The 19,794-nt window shown below is 35.5% G+C and overlaps 2 protein-coding genes across 2 annotated transcripts; both read left to right on the top strand.

The window, feature by feature from the left end:
* Positions 1 to 221: 221 nt before the first annotated feature.
* LOC130463401 (uncharacterized) lies at positions 222 to 4,951 on the top strand. Its single transcript, XM_056832523.1, has 10 exons — positions 222 to 1,188; positions 1,293 to 1,728; positions 1,816 to 2,118; positions 2,197 to 2,302; positions 2,395 to 2,452; positions 2,663 to 2,896; positions 3,092 to 3,167; positions 3,274 to 3,337; positions 4,498 to 4,576; positions 4,806 to 4,951. Exons 1-10 carry the CDS (start codon positions 222 to 224, stop codon positions 4,949 to 4,951), a joined length of 2,469 nt encoding a protein of 822 aa, XP_056688501.1.
* Positions 4,952 to 8,838: 3,887 nt separating this feature from the next.
* On the top strand, positions 8,839 to 11,204 carry LOC110804290 (uncharacterized). The gene is made up of 6 exons (XM_056832522.1): positions 8,839 to 8,880; positions 9,400 to 9,612; positions 9,694 to 9,786; positions 9,912 to 10,013; positions 10,091 to 10,519; positions 11,196 to 11,204. The coding sequence occupies exons 1-6, from the start codon at positions 8,839 to 8,841 to the stop codon at positions 11,202 to 11,204; spliced, it is 888 nt and encodes a 295-aa protein (XP_056688500.1).
* The last annotated feature ends 8,590 nt before the right edge of the window (positions 11,205 to 19,794 follow it).

Here is a 19,794-nt window from a genome sequence, read left to right as displayed (position 1 = left end):
TCATCCTTTTATTACAGTAAGAAAATGATAAAAGACTTGGGTCTTGGGTATGAAAAGATTGATGCTTGTCCGAATAATTGTATGTTGTATTGGGGTGAATTTTTAGAGAAAGACAAGTGTCATGTTTGTGGTACATCGAGGTGGGCGAAAACTAAGGGTAAGGGTGGCATTACAAGTGATCAAGGTCGGATACTCATAAGAAGGGTGTGCCAGCTAAGGTAATGCGATATTTCCCTCTTATCCCGAGGCTAAAAAGAATCTACATGTCACCAGAAACAGCAGAAGATATGAGATGGCATGATACAGAGCGATTGGGTGAAGATGATAAGAAGATTTTGAGGCATCCTTCAGATGCCTTAGCATGGAAGGCATTTGATGAGCGTCATAGAGATTTTGCATTAGACCCTCGTAGTGTTCGATTAGGTCTTGCGAGTGATGGGTTTAATCCTTATCGTTTAATGAACACCACTTATAGTACGTGGCCAGTGATGTTGATTCCTTATAATCTTCCACCATGGTTATGTATGAAACCATCTTCTTTCATTTTGTCCACACTTATTCCCGGAAAAGCAAGTCCTGGAAATGATATTGATGTGTATTTGCAGCCATTAGTGCATGAATTGAAATTGTTGTGGACTGGGGTTGAAGCTTTTGATGCTTTTGAAGGAAAGAAATTTAATTTGCGCGTGGCTTTGCTTTGGACTATTAATGACTTTCCTGGCTATTCAATGCTCTCTGGTTTGAGCACAAAAGGTTACAATGCATGTCCTATATGCATAGATTCCACGCCTTCTGATAGATTTGGGAACAAGATTTGTTATTGTAGCTATAGAAAATGGTTACCTTCAGATCACCCATATCGAATTCAGGGTGACAAATTTTGTGAGAAGTATGGAACTAATGAGCGGGGTAAAGCTCCATCTCGTCCTAGCGGGACTGATATATTGAGTGAACAAGAAAAGGTCGAGTATGTTTATGGAAAGTCGAAGGCACCACAGAAAAAGAGACAAAGAGGAGATAATGATAACAATGATGTCCAACATGAAAGTGCTTTTGGTACCAAGAGAAGCATATTCTTTGATTTGGTGTATTGGGAGCATAATCTTTTAAGGCATAATTTAGATGTAATGCACATTGAGAAAAATGTGTCTGAGAATATTTTGGGAACTCTTCTTAGTATGGATAAGAGTATAGATAGTAGGGATGATCGAAAAGCTCTTGAAAAATGGAGAATAAAGCCTTACCTTTGCGGCTTAGTACTAATCCTAATGGAAGTGAATACATGCCTCCAGCTTCGTATTCTATGTCTATGGAGGAGAAAGAGAGGTTCTTAAATGTTCTACAGAAACTTAAAGTTCCGGATGGATATGGATCCAACCTCTCTAGTTGTGTGAATATGAAGCAAAGAAAGTTGATTAACCTCAAAAGTCATGACAACCATGTTCTAATGCAAGATATCCTTCCTGTTGCCTTAAGAGTTTCTAACGCTACAAAAGTGATTGACTTGTTGGCTGGATTGTCTTCTTTTTTCAAGAGGTTGTGCTCTACTACTATTGATCCAGATGATTTAGATGATCTTCAAGATGGAATTATTTTAACTCTTTGTAAGTTGGAAATAGAGTTCCCGCCTTCATTTTTCACAATCATGGTCCATTTGTTGATTCACTTAGTGGAGGAGGTTAAACTTGGTGGACCAGTGCAATACAGATGGATGTATCCCATTGAAAGGTTAATTGTCTTCCATGTCTTAATTATATTATTTTATTAAATATTTCACATTTATTATATTAAAAGTAAAAATATTTTATTTGAAAGGTACTTGTCCCATTTGAAATCACATGTAACCAATAAAGCCCCCCAACCTGAAGGATCTATTGCGGAAGGCTTCCTTTTAGAGGAGACAATTAGGTTTTGTTCGAGATATCTTGAAGGTGTTAAGACCATCTTTAACATACCTACGAGGATGGATGATGAGATTTCAAATTCCAATTATTACTTGTTTAACACTGGTGGTCGAGTTGTTGGGAAGGAGGTCACCATTCTCCTTGATGACAAAAGCTTAAAACAAGCTCATCGCTACGTTTTACTTCACTCTGATGCGATCAAAGGGGATATGGAGTAAGTATTATGTTAGTTTTCCTATGAATTATCTGTTGTTGAAATAGATCATTCTAAGTTATTTCTTCTTACATGAAGTGAATTTTTAATGGAGAAACGTCAAATGAACTCACAAAGTTCCTCCACGGAGAGTGATGAAAGCAACTGGATCATCAATGAATTCGGAGGGTGGTTGCAAAATAAGGTTACTTTTAAAATAAGTTCTTTTAATGTGAAATAAATACTTAGTTTTTTTTTAAAAAACAATGTATTTGATTTTACTATGTATCATCGTAGGTACATTGCATAGATGCCACCACCGAAGATGAGAAACTAAGAAAAGCTTTAGCGGGTGGTTTGTATTGTTATATTAGAAAATTAAAAGGATTCATCATCAATGGATTTAAATTCCTTTCCATGGATCGCGATTGTCGTCTGCTGACACAAAATTCTGGAATTATGGTTGAAGCAGATGGAGAGGCATATTTTGGAAAAGTGATGGATATCTATGAATGAAATTACTATGGAGCTTACAAAGTTGTATTGTTTCGTTGTGATTGGGTAGACATTCATAGGGGTGTAAGAACATATCCAAATGGCGATGTATGTGTCAATTTCTCGAAATTGATGCATACTGGGCGATTGTTGCAAGATGATCCATTTATATTCTCATCTCAAGCAAAACAAGTTTTTTACATAGAAGATGAGATTCAAAAAGGATGGTTGCATGTTGTAAAGAATAAGCCTAGGGACTTGTTTGATTTAGGTGATTCTTTACCAGTAGAAGTAGAGGGAGAGGGTGGGTTAGATTGATCATGTTTATTTTTTTTTATTGTTTCTCTTTGTATTTGTATCTGTATTCTATTGATTCCATCTGTTGAATATTTATTTTACTTTCAATCTAGTAATTACGTTCTATGTTTTCTATCCTATGATGCATATTGCATTGTGTTTAGTAATATCATTCATTTTCTCTCGTGTCTTGTAAATTCAGTATTGTATATTTTTCTTGCGGTTGATATGCTTGTGGTAGCTATACTTGATACTTTCATACTGGACTGGAGTAAGAAGTGTTGGAGAAAGGCGAGTTCTGAATTAGATGACTATGTAGCATTCAAAATTTGTACAATCTCCTAATTCTTGCTCTAACCATTATTCTTTACTTATGTATGACAGGCTGTTGGCAATTCTGCGAAGTTTTATCCTTTTTATCAAGGAATTACTACGTCGTAGGATACAGGTTAGTGATGATTATTCCCTGTGTTCTGTGACTATTTTGTGTAAGATATCAGCAGCTGATTGAGTGTTCAGAAATATAGACTAGACGACTAGCTTAAGTGCTTTACAGTGTCTCCGTACCATTAGAATGTCTCATTTAATCTACAGTAGTTGCCATTCTCATGAAGATATAAATGAAAATATTTGTTATATTGTGTGATCCTCTTTTTTACTTGCGGAACTATGCTAGTTCTCTTTGGTTTTACCATTAATTATTTCTTTGTTTAGTTTTTATGCAAATTTCTGTGCACTCTTTCCTAAAAACATGATTTTTTTTCCTGTTCCAGAAAATGTTTAGCTTCTTTTTTAAGTAGTTGAAATTGTCTGCTTAATTTATCTACTTCCATGGTGTATCAAATCAATGCAAAACGGTTGAGATTACAGTCAGACTGAAACTCTGTTCCTTGCCTCTCCATAGCCTGGTAAAACAAGGGAAAAGAACACCAAGTTTAAAAAGGTAATTATGCCGAAAACAGAGAAGATACAACCTAGAAGCTATACCAAACTAGTCATATTGAGCTAAACAACTAAGAAAAAAATGTAGCATAGAAACTGAGACAGTAAAAAAAACTACGAACATATTCCATCTTTGTTCCCTTTTCTGACAGGGGGTGATTGAACAACTATTGTCACATAGAATTCTCTCTCTTAGCTTTGGGAAATGCAACAGTTCTCCTATCAGGATAAAACCCAACCCATACAACATCCTGGGAATCACAACTAAAATGTACCTTATTGCTAAAATGACTAACACTCTTTTACTTCCTCTTTATCATTACTTGCTACTGCAATCTCAGACTTAGGTAATCTGATTCCAGCTCTGTTGTCATCCAAGATTTGTAATTCTTGAACAAGCAGTTACAACCAGCAATAAAAATTGTACGATAATTGAAGTGTTGGAATCTAAAAATATAAAGAGGATCTTTGCTCCATTGAACCTTCAAACATCTTTTCTTTGCTTGAGATACAAGTTTACATTTGCCCACTTGACTTAATATACCTGAGATCAAAACGAGCATCAGATCAATAAGTATAATAGCATGTATAGGATATGGCGTAATTGTGCATAAAATCAGAGGTTCTTCTGAAACCAAGTAACCGGTATCCTATAATAAACTGCAGGATTTATGGATAGAGGTTGCTGCACGAACAAAGGTGAATATTTCTTCAGCTGCAACTATATCCAGGGATGTAGTGCATAGTATGATACTAGTAGTTTGAGAGATACTACGGTTGACAATGGAAAAATATAACAAAAAAAAACTACAAATATGTGTTAGTCATTAGTCATTACTCTGTATAACTACTTGTAAAAATAATTGTCTCATAAAATTGTCAAAATCAGTTTTGTGGTTGGGGTAGTGAAGGTTGAGTGCTCGACTGAGAGTTGGGTTGTCGTGATTCTCTTGTTGGTGTCTTCCCCCTCCTAGAACCAGTAGATGATGTTCTTGCTGCAATGTCTGCTGCTCTGGCTATTGATGCTGCAACTTCAGCAATTTTTGCTGCTTTCTATGCCTTTTCAGCAGCTTTAGCCGCCTTTTCGGCAGCTTTTGCCGCCATTGCTGCATTTGACTGATCTCTAACTCTAGGATTTTTTGTCACAATTGGCTCATCTGTTTCTCTCATTTCCTTTCCGGTCAGACCTCCCTTACAAGTCCTAGAATTGTGCCCAAAACAACCACACTTTTGACATTTCACAGTTTTTGATCTTTTCCCTGGTTGCTCTTCTCCTTCTTCTCTCCTTCTGTTTCTGCTAGGTCTTCCAACTCCCCTTTTCATTCTGGGTGGCTTGATTGATGGTAATTTCTAATTTTCATCGACCAAAAGCAACATGGTATCCTAATTTCAGTGAGTTAGCTGCTAAACAGCTAGAAAATCTTCCTATGCAAGGGGCTATGAGGGTTATACTGAAGAGTCTGGGTGGCAAAGGGAACAAAATCAACGTGGAGGCAGAAGAAACTATTACCTCATTAAAAGTAAAGGCTTCTAAAAAGATCGGTGAGCCAGCTAATTTCAAAATCTATGCCTGTTTCAGGTTTTAGTTCCTATAATTTTCAAATAAAATCCAAAATTAATAAGATATGAAACAATAATGTAAACGCATATAATAAATCAGTAATAATTTAACATTTGATTTCCTTGAATAAAGTGAAATGCATTATATAGCAAACACTGCTGGGTTAGTGTCTTGTACCTCATGTGCAATGTTAATGTTATGACTGGCTTGAGGGGAAAACCTAGGACTCCTGCTACATTGTAAGGTCTTGAATACAGAGTTAGGTGATTTTGGAGATGGTGGATATATGCCTTTTGTTGCCTGGTCACTCTCACTCACAAGGGATTTTCTTTGTGTAGCCAACATCATTTTTTCAGAAGCTTTTCTACGCTTAGTGTACTCCTCCTGTGAAATTTATCTAAAATCTACGAACATGATTCTATTTGTGTGCTTTTTCGCTTATTATTTTGAGTGATGGTTTAATTTCTCAGCTCACATTCTAGTTCTGAATTTCTGATAGAATAATTGTGTTTCTCACTTGCTCAACAGGAACTGAAAAAATGAGTTACAGGAGTAAAAGAACCTTCATAGCTACTGCTAGTGAAGACTCGAGCCTTGCTTCACCAAAGTCAGCCAAATCTTCTGATAAATCCACCCAAAAATGGGGACCATTCTGCCCTCCAACATTTGGAGTGTCACAAACATTTGGATATATATCAGAACCCATCAAGCAATCCACAACTGTAAAAAAGCCTACGTCTTCTACATCATCTCCGTCCATGGTTGCTCCAAAATCATCCATACCTCCTCAATATACTTCCATACCTTCAAAGCCACAACTTCAAACATCATCAAAACCATCTTTTAGCCTATCACAACCATCCTCTAAACCATCGCAACACTCAATTTCATCCACTCTCACAGGAGCACCACAACCACAAAGAAAAACGGCTGAAAGTAGATGGTCGCGTGGCCCTTTATTTCCAAATCTCATTCAAATAGAAGCACAAAAAGAAGAAGAAAAAGAAGCACAGCATGCCAAGCCTCATAACGCTACCCAACAGCCTCATGAAGCTACCCATCAACCTCAGAAAGTTTCACAAAGTTCTGTCAAAGCTACAAGTCTGCCTCACAAAGCTGTACAACAACCAATTATGTCTTCTTTCACAGGTGCCAAACCATATTCAGAGAAAAAATCATTTGTTCCACCCATGGGATTAAAAAAACATGTGCTGTCACAACCTCCTCCTACACCATCACCATCAGACTCCATGACACGGAATAAAAATGGATATGGTGATCGGGTTTCTGTTCAGAGGCCTCCAACATACATGGATGTTAGTGCAAATACATCTCCCATGGAGCGATCTACTCCATCCTTTCATGTTGAGCGATCTACTCCATCCATTCAGGCTGAGACAGAACCAAATTACAGTTCTGATGAGCCAGTCGAATCAGTTTCTGAAAGTGAAGAAGAATTGAACGAAGGAGATGGGGGAGAGACTAGTGTGAAAGCATCAAAACCTCGACGCCGGATTGTAGTTGCAAATTGGCCGAAACGCGTGAAGTTTGATGACAAGGAAGAGGTTCTAGCTATAGGTAAAAACATATCTCTACATAAAAGATGCACCTTTTTTTTATATATATATTGGTGATTCTATGTAATCGAGTTGTTTTTTTAATTATTACACGTAACTCTATATCTTTAAATCTGGCAGATGCTAATGGAAAACGCCATCTCGTGAAGGGTTCAGTCCAGCCTCGAGACGTTTGGACTGATGAAAAAGGATTCAGATACTATGTCAAGCTCAATGAATTCTGTCAACCTCTCCGAAAAGGTGGTTCCATCCTTGTGAGTTTCCTCGGTGATATTGCAAAAAAAGATTCATTGTGTCCAGTGGGAATCAAAACCTGGCGTGCTGTGAACAAGAAATTAAAATCTAATATTGTTACAATGGTTCGGGTATGTAGATTATCGTTCTTATCCCTTTCATTCATGATCAACTAGTTGCGCATTTGTCAACCAATGAGATTATATTTTTACATATACTATGCATGGTAAGTATAAGCATGTGATGCTCTTGTAGCTCAGAATTTAATAGGAGGCAAATAAGGTTCGGAACTTAAATGAGACACCTAAGCTTAACAGCTCTGCACACACTGAGATCACTGACCAGACCTAATCTAAACAGGTCTGCACACACTGAGATCACCGACAGGTCTCCTGGTTCTTCCTAGAATCTTCTTCACTCTTCTCCACGAATTTCTCGGCCAAGGTCTCCTGGAAGGCTGCCATACCTTCAGCTAGGACTTGCTGGATCGTCCCTTCCAGTCTGTCCATTCTTCCCTCTAACCCTTCAATCCTCTGTGTATATGAGGACACCATATTGCCTTCCTGTTCTTTCCCTGGTTCGTATCTGATATGATACCAAGTGCAACACACTCACAATTCCTTACACCTGCAACACAATATCAGCACCATACTAAACACAAAGCTGATGCAGAAGAAGGTTGTATTTGATAGATGAAGGCTTAAAGCTTTGTATTACAAACTAGAGACGTTCGAGAGGTCTCAGCTCTCCCACCTTTCCACTTAATAATTCTCAAGATGCCTCTCTGTTTCCCTCCCTTCTTATTTTAATTACAAACCTCTAGTAAGAAGACAAAAGCAATTAATAAAAAGTAACTAAAGACAAAAGGCAGCAACTTCAGGTTTGCAGGCAGTTGCGTCCACTAGGTGAGTGGCTCCTTACTTTGTTGTGGCTGCTGGTTCTGCCACTGCTGGTTCTGCCACCCCTTTGTCCTGTGGCAGCTGTTTCTCCTTTCCTCTTCTTGTGTACGTCCTTGTCAGCAGTGGGTTGTGTTGAGGCATTGCAGAATCCTTGTTCACCAGTGAGACACACTGAGACATGAGAGGTTGTATCTGCCGGGCTTCTGTCAATAAGAACAAGATATTCACTAGGTTACGCTAGTCAACAACAATTAGAACAAGGTTTTCATTACATCAAATACAAATCTAAGATAGCTTAGTTGCTCTGACTGGTCGCAAAGATATTCCTTCTGTAGGAAAAAACTAGTTTTACCATGGAAGCTTATTTTCTTTTACTTTCAGTATTACTTTGAGTAACAAAACATTAGAATGGGAAAGAGAATTTATTCCTTAGTACTATGAAAGAACAATGATCGAACTCCCATTCTTGATTCCTTTACCCTCTTTACACTTTCTTAGTTCCTTTCCATTTCCCCTGAACAGACTGAAAAGGTCCTTAACAATATTAATATCCAGGATTTCAGGCACATAACCATGGAGAGGAGGAGCAATGAGACAACTACCAATCACAACATACAGCCTTCCTCGGTCTAACAATATTTTCCTCCAGAAATATTTGACTTAAAGTTTCCATTCTCGAATAGTTAAGAAACATCAAAACACTTCCATCTAAGTTAACCTATAATCAGCTAACAATATGTGCAATTCAGCACCATTTCTCAATCTCAAACACCCCACGGTAATATACTGAAACTCAATATTATTCAATTAAAATATAAAACAGTAGCTTCTTCCTAGACCAAGTTCATAATAAAGAACAATTTCTATATAAGAATGCTATACATCAAGCAAACAAAGCTGGTCAAATCTCAAGAAGACCGTAGCTCTTTTGAAGTAAACAAGGAGGAAGCAGGGGCATCATAGTGCAGGGAGTTAAAGAACTAGTCATAACATAACTAGTACATCCGTCCCTAAAGGGATTTCTCAAGTGAGCATGAAAGCCAAAGTTTGACAAACAATTTCCAGCTTCTCCTGTCCTAGTCCTGTGATCATAACATTAACAAGTGCCCCCAGTACCTGATTTCTATTTCCCTCTTATCCATCAATATTAGAGTTATGTTATAACTAGGACACTGGACATAGCTATTTTATTAATTTTAAAATTTATAATTCCCCCAACATTCAAACTTGAATTGTGTCTATCCCACTGATGTGATGTAACATGTGATATAACTTGAATTTTTTTTTGTATTTGAAGGAACATTTTGTGATACCTGATGGGCTGGTAGTTGACAAGGCAATTGTGAGGCGTGCTGGTAAATCATGGAAGAATCATAGGTATATATTGAAGAAGCGGTACTTTGATCCAGTGAATAAAACTCTAGATCAAAATTATGATAGTATTCCTGATGGAGTATCTAGTAGCAGTTGGAATGATTTGGTCGATTATTGGTTTTCACTAAAGGGCACGGTATGTAACCCCAACAAATCTTGATTTGAGTAAGCTACTTTTTTATCTTCGATTAATGATAACATTGATTTATGAACTTAGAAATTATCTCAACTTGGAAAAGATGCTCGAGCAGTACGAGGTCATATTCACAACAGTGGTCCTACAAGCTTTGCTAATCGAAGAGAAGATCTTGTATGATTTTTTACATTATTTGATTTGTTGCATTTCAGTTGCTATAGGTGCTAATCATATATGCTCTAATCAACCTCGATCTACTCCATAAGTTTGTTGAATTTTTTTTTCTCCTAATATTGCAGAAAGAGAAGAAGGGAGAGTATAGCGAATTGACGTTTTACAAATCAGTTTATGCAAAAGAAGATGGAAGCTTTAAAGAGGGCACAATATCTCGTCAATTTATGGTATCCATTGCATTGAGTTCATTCAATAATTCATATTTTTGTCATCTAAACCTTACGCATTTCTTATTATGTACCAGGAGGATGCAAACAATAAAGTCCAAGAAAACCTTGCGAGTTCCTCTACTTCCAAGTCTAAGGTCGAAATTGAGAATGAGGTCTTTAATGAGCTTATGTACGGAGGTGAAGTGCTTAAACGTCCTCTAAATTATGGCTTTAGAGTGAAGCAAAGTGACATCTTTGGAGTGGAAGGTTTGTTGAGGAAAGAAGGGTCTAGCTATCTTGACAATAGTGATATTGAAATGGAGAACTTAAAAGTTGAATTATCAGTTGTAAAGAAGCAAAATGAAGACCTTGCACAACACAATCAAGTGCTGGACAACAAGTTTGATGAAACAACAAAGACATTTAAGATGATTGCTTCGTACTTTGGACAAGTTTTGAAGGAAGTACGTAAAGGAAATGTGTCATCGGACCTTTTAGATGGTGCAGAATCAGCAATACTGATGGTCAGTTCTATTCCTTATACCTTTTCTTTTTTATTTAGCTTCATCTGTTTTTTTATCAATCTCTTATGTTCCTCATCCCTGCCAGCCAACCATTATCTCACTTAAATACAAATGACCCGAGGATAAAAAAAAAACTTAACAATTAGAATGTTGACTTTTACTAAAGAACATTACTTAGAGAATAATCCAATCAACTAGAACTAAATAGAATAGTCAAGTAAGAACCCCAACCCGGTGAAATCATTTGTGGCCTTAACACTGATACTCTTTCGAGGAATAGTGCTACGAACTCAGATAGTCACTGCACTTGCAAACAGAATTTTAAAGGAAAACACACAACAGGAAGAAGGAATGATTTGATAGATGAATAATTATATGTTTGGGTTTACAAAACAACAGAATAACTTAGAGACTTTCGAGAGGTCTCTTCTCTCCCACTTAGCTCAATACTCTCCAGATGCCCTTTTCCTACTTCCCTCTTCCCTTTTATTTACAAAACATTGAATACAGACAAAAGTAATTAAGAAGGAAATACTCAGACAAATTGGCATGACCTGAAAAGAAGTAGAACGTTGACATGACCAAATAGCTTCTGTTTCCTAGATTATTTAACAAAATAGTTGCTTAATTGACTTGAAATCAGAAATTTTAGCAACATTATATTTGTTTCTTGCAGAAAGGATAGCTTACAAAAATCTCAAAATCTGGTCAACTGTTGAATCTGAACTCAACAATGTGTTTATACTGTCTTTGAATTTTTGGTCTGCCAATATCTTCTACATAAAATTAAGGGAAAAAATGCAGAGTAGATATAGATAGCTGGAACAAGAGCATTTAGTCAGCTTTTACAAGATACTGATTTGCCTAGACCTAAATTTGACAATATGTGGGATTGTGTGGATTCAATAAAGGTATAGATGTAATGGGTTACATGATAGATATCCAATCTCATCCATATAGACAAAACAAACTGATCAAATCTTAAAAAATGCAATTAAACCAACAAACAAGAACTCCCCAATATTTTATTTTATTTCTATTTTTCCCTCAATGGGTAGCGGGCCAGCGGCAGCCTGGTAGGAAGGACAAACTATTTTCTGAAAGAAAGTCACCAGAGAAAAATAGGCATTGTTAGAGTCTGAAATTTTAACTGCTAGTTGGATCAGAGTCTGATTAGAGTCTGCGAGTTGATCCGAAGCCTATATATAAGTCTTCTAAAAAACAGCTAACATAAAGGTTTACCTAAAAGAAACCCCTGCAAATTTGAAATGGAAATCACGAAGATGAGAGTTACAAAAGTTTCAATCTTGACATGGCTTGTATGTAGCTAGGTATAGTTTCTTCCTGTTCTTGATGAATTACTGAGTTAAGAATTACAGATGAATACTTTTTTTTTTGGCAGAAACTACACAAAAAAGAGAAAACAAACAACAAAAATAAACAAACAAGCTTAAAAAACTAACAGTAACTTGCTGCATTTTTCCACAACACAACCTTCAAGGTTATCTGATATGCGTCTAATTTCCCCACACAAAGTAATCAGCTCAAACCTGCAAGAAGGTAACTCCTAATGGCAGTCACAACCCCTATGTAGCTTGTTAACACTTTGACACATCTTATACGAAGAGAATCAGCATGTTGTAAGGATAATAAAGCAGTCTTCATCTCCACTTGGCAGGCATCTAAGGCTTCCACTCTTTGAACTTCATTAGCAACTTCTCTATTGTTCTCCATAATTATCCAACTCGCTATTGCAATAGCATAACCTTTCTGCTTGAAACTTTTCCATGAACCTGCAATGATAAGATCAATAGAAGAGGTAGTATAGCTGTTCTTAGGAACAACTTGGTGATTATGCCTTTGCCTCTGATCAGCACCGTTAATCATTCTGTCTCCTTTGAGAATTTGCATCATTCTGGTAGCTTCCATTGCTTGTTTAATATGCTTTCTTGCTGAATGCATGATACCTATTGGGTTGAGATCCACCTTCTTGAACGTTATTTCATTTCTATGCAGACAAGATGAATACTTGGAAGAGTAAAGTTGGTGTATTCATTAGCTGACTCATTCTGCACACACAAATCCAACTTCAGAAACAACATGATTTTTAGTATTTCTATTGATTTTACAGTTTCTTTTACCAAACCCAGAAAATTTGATAAAGTTTTACCTAGAAAACACAATATATCCCCAAAGTAAGTTAAAATTCACAAAATAACAGAATGGTTAACATTATATTTTTACTCGTCTTTTAACTGTGATCGCGATAACCACTTCCTACAGTGGTCAGTAACAAAAAAAATTCTTCCTGTTCTTGATGAATTACTGAGTTAGTAATTACAGATGAACACTTGGAAGAGTAAGATGTGATTCAAAAAACTAGTCAGCAACTATGGAATTTATGTGATTAGCCGAATTTTCATGAAGAATCTCTACATTCTGTCACTTGTAACTTTCCTTTTCTCCTACGTATATTTGATCAGTTACAGCAAAGTATCATACAAGGAAAGTGGTGAAAAAGAAACATTCATCTGTAATTCCTAACTCAGTAATATGTTGTTGCTGCAACACTTTCCTTCAGCTTCAGGCATATTCCGATTTTAAATATTTACATTTTACCAGATGATCTATACTTTTCTTATATGTCTGTTTTTTTTATGGAAGTATTTCCTCCAAGAAAATATTGTTATAATGCTTTTTACATTTCATATATATGACCTAATTTTATTTTGTGTAGATTAATGATGATTCAGGTGGCAAAGGTAACAATTAGATCAAGATATTGAAGCTCCGATCTCAATCACGGGGATTTAGGAACAAACATTGTTTTTTGTTAACGGATCGGAACAAACTCTATGTAATTAGTTGGATAGTCCTAGGGAGTTATTTTTATTTCTAGTGTAATTTGATAAGGCAAAAAATTGATGTATGGATATATAACATAGGATCCTATTGTTATTTTGGTATGTTTTTAACTAGTTTGATTGTTGGATATTGCAAATATGCACGCGTACGTGGACGTTGACGTTATATATATAATATCAATTATATAAATCGACTTGTAATTTTAATTGATTACAGGTGTGATTATGATCAGATATTGTATTATTTAATTTCAATTCATATATTTGATTCTTGGTTTAAACATAATTATTAATTCAAGCATTAAAAAAATATGATTGGGAGGTAAACTGTGACGCTTTTTGCATCAAAAGTGTTTTGGGGGGAAAATAATGGGCAGGTATATTGTGACGCTTTTATTCATCAAAAGTGTTTTGGTGGGAAATATGGGGAGGTAAGTTGTGACGCTTTGATGCATCAAAATCGATTTGGTGCGATTTCGTGCCAGATTTAGCTAGACAAATACCCACCACAAAAAGCGTCTTTATATTAAAGAAGTGGCTTAAAAAAGCGTCACAAAAGGCCAAAATTGTGGCTACTAAAAGCGTCATTATATAGTGGCCCAAAATATAATGACGCTTTATTGAAGCGTCATTTTAGAAAATTGTGACGCTTTTTGGCGCCACTTTTCGACTGAAAAAGCGTCATTATGTGTACTATTTTTTTGTAGTGACTGCTGTGATCTCATCAAGTGCAGCATCTTGAAATTCAAAAGAAACTAATAAATTCAGTCTAATATTAAGATTCAACACACATAAACACACAAGTGATGAAAAAAAATGATCAGAAATCTCGTTTCAAGCAATTCAAGCTTACATTTTGCATATATTGATATATGTCCTCAATAGCATATTCAACAATTCCTCGCATTGACAAACTTAATATGCATTATCCGCTAATAGCTTCATTAAACCCTGCTTTTGATTTTAATTTTTCACAAAAATAATGAACAAAAATTAGAAATTCAGGGTAATTCTATGAAAAGGAAGAGAAAGTAATATCATTTACTTTAATCCACGAATGATCAGTCTTCCATAGATTATCAATGAAACCCTAATTTTGATTTTTCGCAAAAATAATGAACAAAAATTAGAAATTCAGGGTAATTCTATGAAAAGGAAGAGAAAGTAATATCATTTACTTTAATCCACGAATGATCAGTCTTCCATAGATTAACAAAGATCGCAATTTCAACCAGAAAAGAGAAAAAGTACGGGGAAAAGTACCAAAAAGAACCGAAAACCTAGAAATTGACAATTGAGAACAAATTAGAGAGAAAAAAATTACCAGAACAATAATAATTCCATTAAAATGAAGAGACATTGCTTGAATCCATGCCTGAAATCAATTTTCCATAGATGGAGTAAACGGGGGATAAAAAAAATACATGTTCTTTTCACGTAACCAGATGTTCTTTTAATTATATACTAGTGTTCTTAAGATACACCATGCTCACTGTCCACCATGGTTCACCTTCTAAATTGCGCTTATTAGATTAAGGAGTATGAGTTGAGTAAATACTTAAGAAATATGGAGTGAATTGTTTAGATTAAGGTCTCAATAAGACCATTGTCCTTAATAAATACAGTTGACAAATTAGTTAAAAAAGAAATTAGGATAAAAGAAGTAAAATGAAGTTTTGACTTTACTTTAGCATGATCACGTTTGTTACAATACCTATCAAAATTTCATGACCTATTTCAAATAAATTACAAATTACAAAAAAAAAATATAAAAGAAGATGAAATTGTATGAAGTATACTATTCGTGTACAGTGATTTAGTAAATGAATAAGTCGTAGGCCATGAAAAACGGATCAAAGACCCAAATATATGGTAAACCTAATTAACTAAGCCCAACCCATTAATATTAGAGAGTTACTATTCATAAGCAACATTAACATCTCCCATTTTTTAAAGTGTAGAGATTTTTAAGTTTGGAACTTAAGGCTCTTACTATGTTGGTTAGATTTTAAGTGAACTAAAATCCTTAATCATGCAACATAATCAAGCCATAATCTCATGCATAATTAAGACATATTTAAAAGCAATAAATAACTTAAAACATGCATAAGACAAAAATGTGATCTAGTATGGCCCGACTTCATCTTGAAGCTTCAACTTCAAAGTCCGTCTTGAAAATGGATTGGAAACTCCGTCTTGAATTTCACCATGGGAGGCGCCATTTTCTTCAAATAGGATCAGCTATAATTTAAACTAATTACAACTATTTGATGGTACGCATAGCATATTTAAATTGAAAAAACTTTGGTCTGTTAGACCAATATTACATTCAAATTAATGGTACGCTGACCATATTTTCTATCCTATTTGGGCCATACTAGTCACTTTCATTAACCTGCAAAATAGTACATATACAATATATACCATTCGCCCATTCATTATCATGAATGGCCCACATAGCTGGTTAGTTAAAACACATGTTATGCATCACATAAATATTTGCTGCAATTAATCAAGGGCACCAATAATCTACTAATTATTTAGTCCTTATTAATTCTAATCAAGTTGTTTAACCTTAAAGGATTGTAGACCTAATCAAGAGTTTATGACTAAAGGCTCCCACTTAAACCAATAACTTTATATGCTTTACTAATTTTAAACATAAAATTGTATTTCTAGTCTAACCGAAAACATACAAGTTTAATTAAAATTTAAAGCTCATATAAAATTATAATCGAATCCATTTAATTTATTTTCAGTTGAATTAAAAGAATTTAAATTAATTCAAGGTTTTAATTTTAGCAATATAATTAGTATAAATTAAAATTTATAATAATTATAATAATCAAAATTAAATTCCGAGAAAAGAATTTAAATTATTAATTTTAAAGTTAATTAAAATTATTTTCGAACTGAAAATTTAAAATTAAAATCAAAACGTATCAATCGTCGGAAGACAAGGCACTTGGGCTTGCGCCCAAGCCCCATCGAGCTACGAGGCTGTTGTGCCCCGTACGACTGATCACAAGGAACGAGCAACAGCGCCACATGCACACGCAGCCATCGCTGGCCATGCTGCGCGCAGCCTTGTGCTTCGTAGCGTCTGCTTACTTGCTTGGGCGAGCCAGGCGCGCTGTGGCGCAGCACCATCGCTGCCCACATGCGTCTCGCTCGTCGCTTGTGCCTGGACCCATCGCCCTCGCCCACCGCACACCACACACGCCCAGGCGCTGGGCCTTGCGAGCGCGCTTTGCTTGTCGCTCGCTGCATTCGTACCGCACGGGCGACGAGCTCCCTTGCTCGTCGTCGCGTGCCCGCACTATATATACAACACCCTTAAGGGTAACACGTAGCGTCCATTGCTTTTTGCGTGCGACATTTATGAGCGTTTTTCATAAAAATTTAAAAATTTTAATTCAAAATTAATGACAAATTAATAAATCATATTAATTTCATAATTTTAGGGCGAAAAATCGAAAATTTATTAATCAATTGATTTCCGATTAACATGGATTCAAATCTAGGTCATAAAAATTTAAAATTTATCACAAATTAACAATTTTTATGGTGGTTTTTAATCATGGATACCTAATTAAATCGTCAATTAATTATGAAAATCAAATCAAATTCTAAATTATTCGAATTTCAACAAATTAATTACAATTACAAATTAGGTTGTATATTTAACAAGCTTAGGCATTCAAATTTGTTAAACATATACAGTAGGTCAATCAAAAATTCAATATTTAACAACAAGGATCGCAAATATTCAATTTAACATCTTAAAATTACAAACTTTTGCGTTCGAAAAACTAAAACCTCCGAAAAGTCATAGTTAGGCTTCGAATTTTGGAGTTCTGGGTTCGGCCGAAAAATAGTGTTTTTGTCAAAATTTTAGAATGTCTTTTACATGCGGAATTGACACAAAAATCACTTGATTTGGTTGAGTAACGAAGAAACTGCCGAAAAACTTCGTACATATAATTAAATAAACGCAATTTGCAATTAATTAACAATTACAAAAATTAATCACCCCTTTTAATTCTTTGCAAATTTGTAAAATTTAACCATGTTAAGCAATAATTGATCATGAAATTAATAAGAGGCTTGTGATACCACTGTTAGGTTATGATACATATGAACAACATAAATCATGCGGAAAAACCTATATGCCAGGATTCAAATTAATTGCACATAATCAAATAATTAGTCTAGGATGCATACACTTTGTAGCGTGCCCTCCCTAGCTGCGCCCGAACTGAACAAGAACAAGTCTTTAGGACTCCAAGTGTCGTCCCTCCGTAGAAAGTCCACAGCACGTGCGAATCCGCCTTAAGATTGACCAACTAGAATCGCCAAGGTACTAGAGATTTTCGGCTAATATGGGCAACAATATGACTGAATTTTCCTCTCAAAAATGTCACTCTGAATACTTGAAAATCGTCCTTAAATTGTGAACCTAGGCCACATATTTATAGGGGTATGGAAAGGGAATTGGAATCCTATTAGGATACTAATTAGCTTAATTAGAATTTTATTAAAACTCTTTTTAACTAATTCTATCTATTAGGATTAGAAATTAATCATTAAACGAATCCCATTAGATTTAGGATTTGTATCGAACACAAACGTATACGAGGACGAGCATGCCGCACAGCCCACGTAACCCTTGCGGCCCACGCGAGCAGCGTAGCTCGCAGCCCATTCGTGTTCGCGCGCCTTGGCCTTGCTGGGCCTGGCCTTGCGCTGGGCCTGGCGTGGCCTTGGCTGCGTTGTGTTGGCGCGCTTGGTTTGCTGGACGCGGGCCTGGCTTCGTGTTGGGCCTTCGTCTAGCAAGTCTCGTCCGATGCTAATTCGTACGACGCGCTTCCGATTAATTTCCCGATTCCGAAATTCATTTCCGTTACGAACAATATTTAACATTTCCGATTCCTGAATTAATTTCCGCTTCGAACAAATATTTAATATTTCCGTTTCCGGATTTATTTTCCGGTTCCAATAATATTTCCGATTCCGACAATATTTCTGTTTCCGGCAATATTTTAGATTCCGACAATATTTCCATTTCCGATAATATTTTCCGATACGTACCATGTTTCCGTTTCCGGCAACATCTACGACTTGGATAATATTTATATTTCCGATACGATCCATATTTCCGTTTCCGGAAATATCATCGTTTCCGAAGTATTCATTGTTTGCCTTTGACGATCTTAGCTCCCACTGAAACCAAGATCCGTCGATTCCGAATATCCATAGATGGAGTATTTAATGCCATTAAATACTTGATCCGTTTACGTACTATTTGTGTGACCCTACGGGTTCAGTCAAGAGTAAGTTGTGGATTAATATCATTAATTCCACTTGAACTGAAGCGGCCTCTAGCTAGGCATTCAGCTCACTTGATCTCACTGAATTATTAACTTGTTAATTAATACTGAACTGCATTTATTAGACTTAATATTAAACGCATACTTGGACCAAGGGCATTATTTCCTTCAGATCGCTGCAATCGTACCGCATGGGCGACGAGCTCCTTTGCTCGTCATCGCATGCCCGCACTATACAACACCCCTTAAGGGTAACACATAGCGTCCTCTACTTTGTGCGTGCAACAATTATGAGCGAATTTCATAAAAATTAATACTTTTTAATTCAAATTTATTGACAAATTAATAAAACATATTAATTTCATAAATGTAGGGCGAAAAATTGAAAATTTATTAATCAATTAATTTCCGATTATCATGGATTCAAATCTAGCTCATAAAAATTTAAAATTTATCATAAATTAACAATTTTTATGGTGGTTTTTAATCATGGATACCTAATTAAATCGTCAATTAATTATGAAAATCAAATCAATTCTAAATTATTTGAATTTCAACAAATTAATTACAATTACGAATTAGGTTTGTATAATTAACAAGCTTAGGCATTCAAATTTGTTAAACATATACAGTAGGTCAATCAAAAATTCAAGATTTAACAACAAGAATCGCAAATATTTAAATTTAACATCTTAAAATTACAAACTTTGCGTTCGAAAAACTAAAACCTCCGAAAAGTCATAGTTAGGCTTCGAATTTGGGAATTCTGGTTTAGGCCGAAAAATAGTATTGTTGTCAAAATTTTAGAATGCCTTTTACATACAAATTTGACACAAAAATCACTCGATTTCGTTGAGTAACGAAGAAACTGCCGAAAAACTGCGCACATATAATTAAATAAACGCAAATTTGCAATTAATTACAATTACGAAAATTAATCACCCCATTTAATTCCTTGCAATTTATTAAATTTAACCATGTTAACTAATTATTATGGAATTATTTAGAGGCTCGTGATACCACTGTTAGGTTATGATACATATAGATGAATATAAATCATGCGGAAAAACCATAAAAGCCA

This window comes from Spinacia oleracea, chromosome 6 (assembly GCF_020520425.1).
Source record: "Spinacia oleracea cultivar Varoflay chromosome 6, BTI_SOV_V1, whole genome shotgun sequence".
NCBI lineage: Eukaryota > Viridiplantae > Streptophyta > Magnoliopsida > Caryophyllales > Amaranthaceae > Spinacia > Spinacia oleracea.
This window is presented reverse-complemented; position numbering and strand designations above follow the sequence as displayed.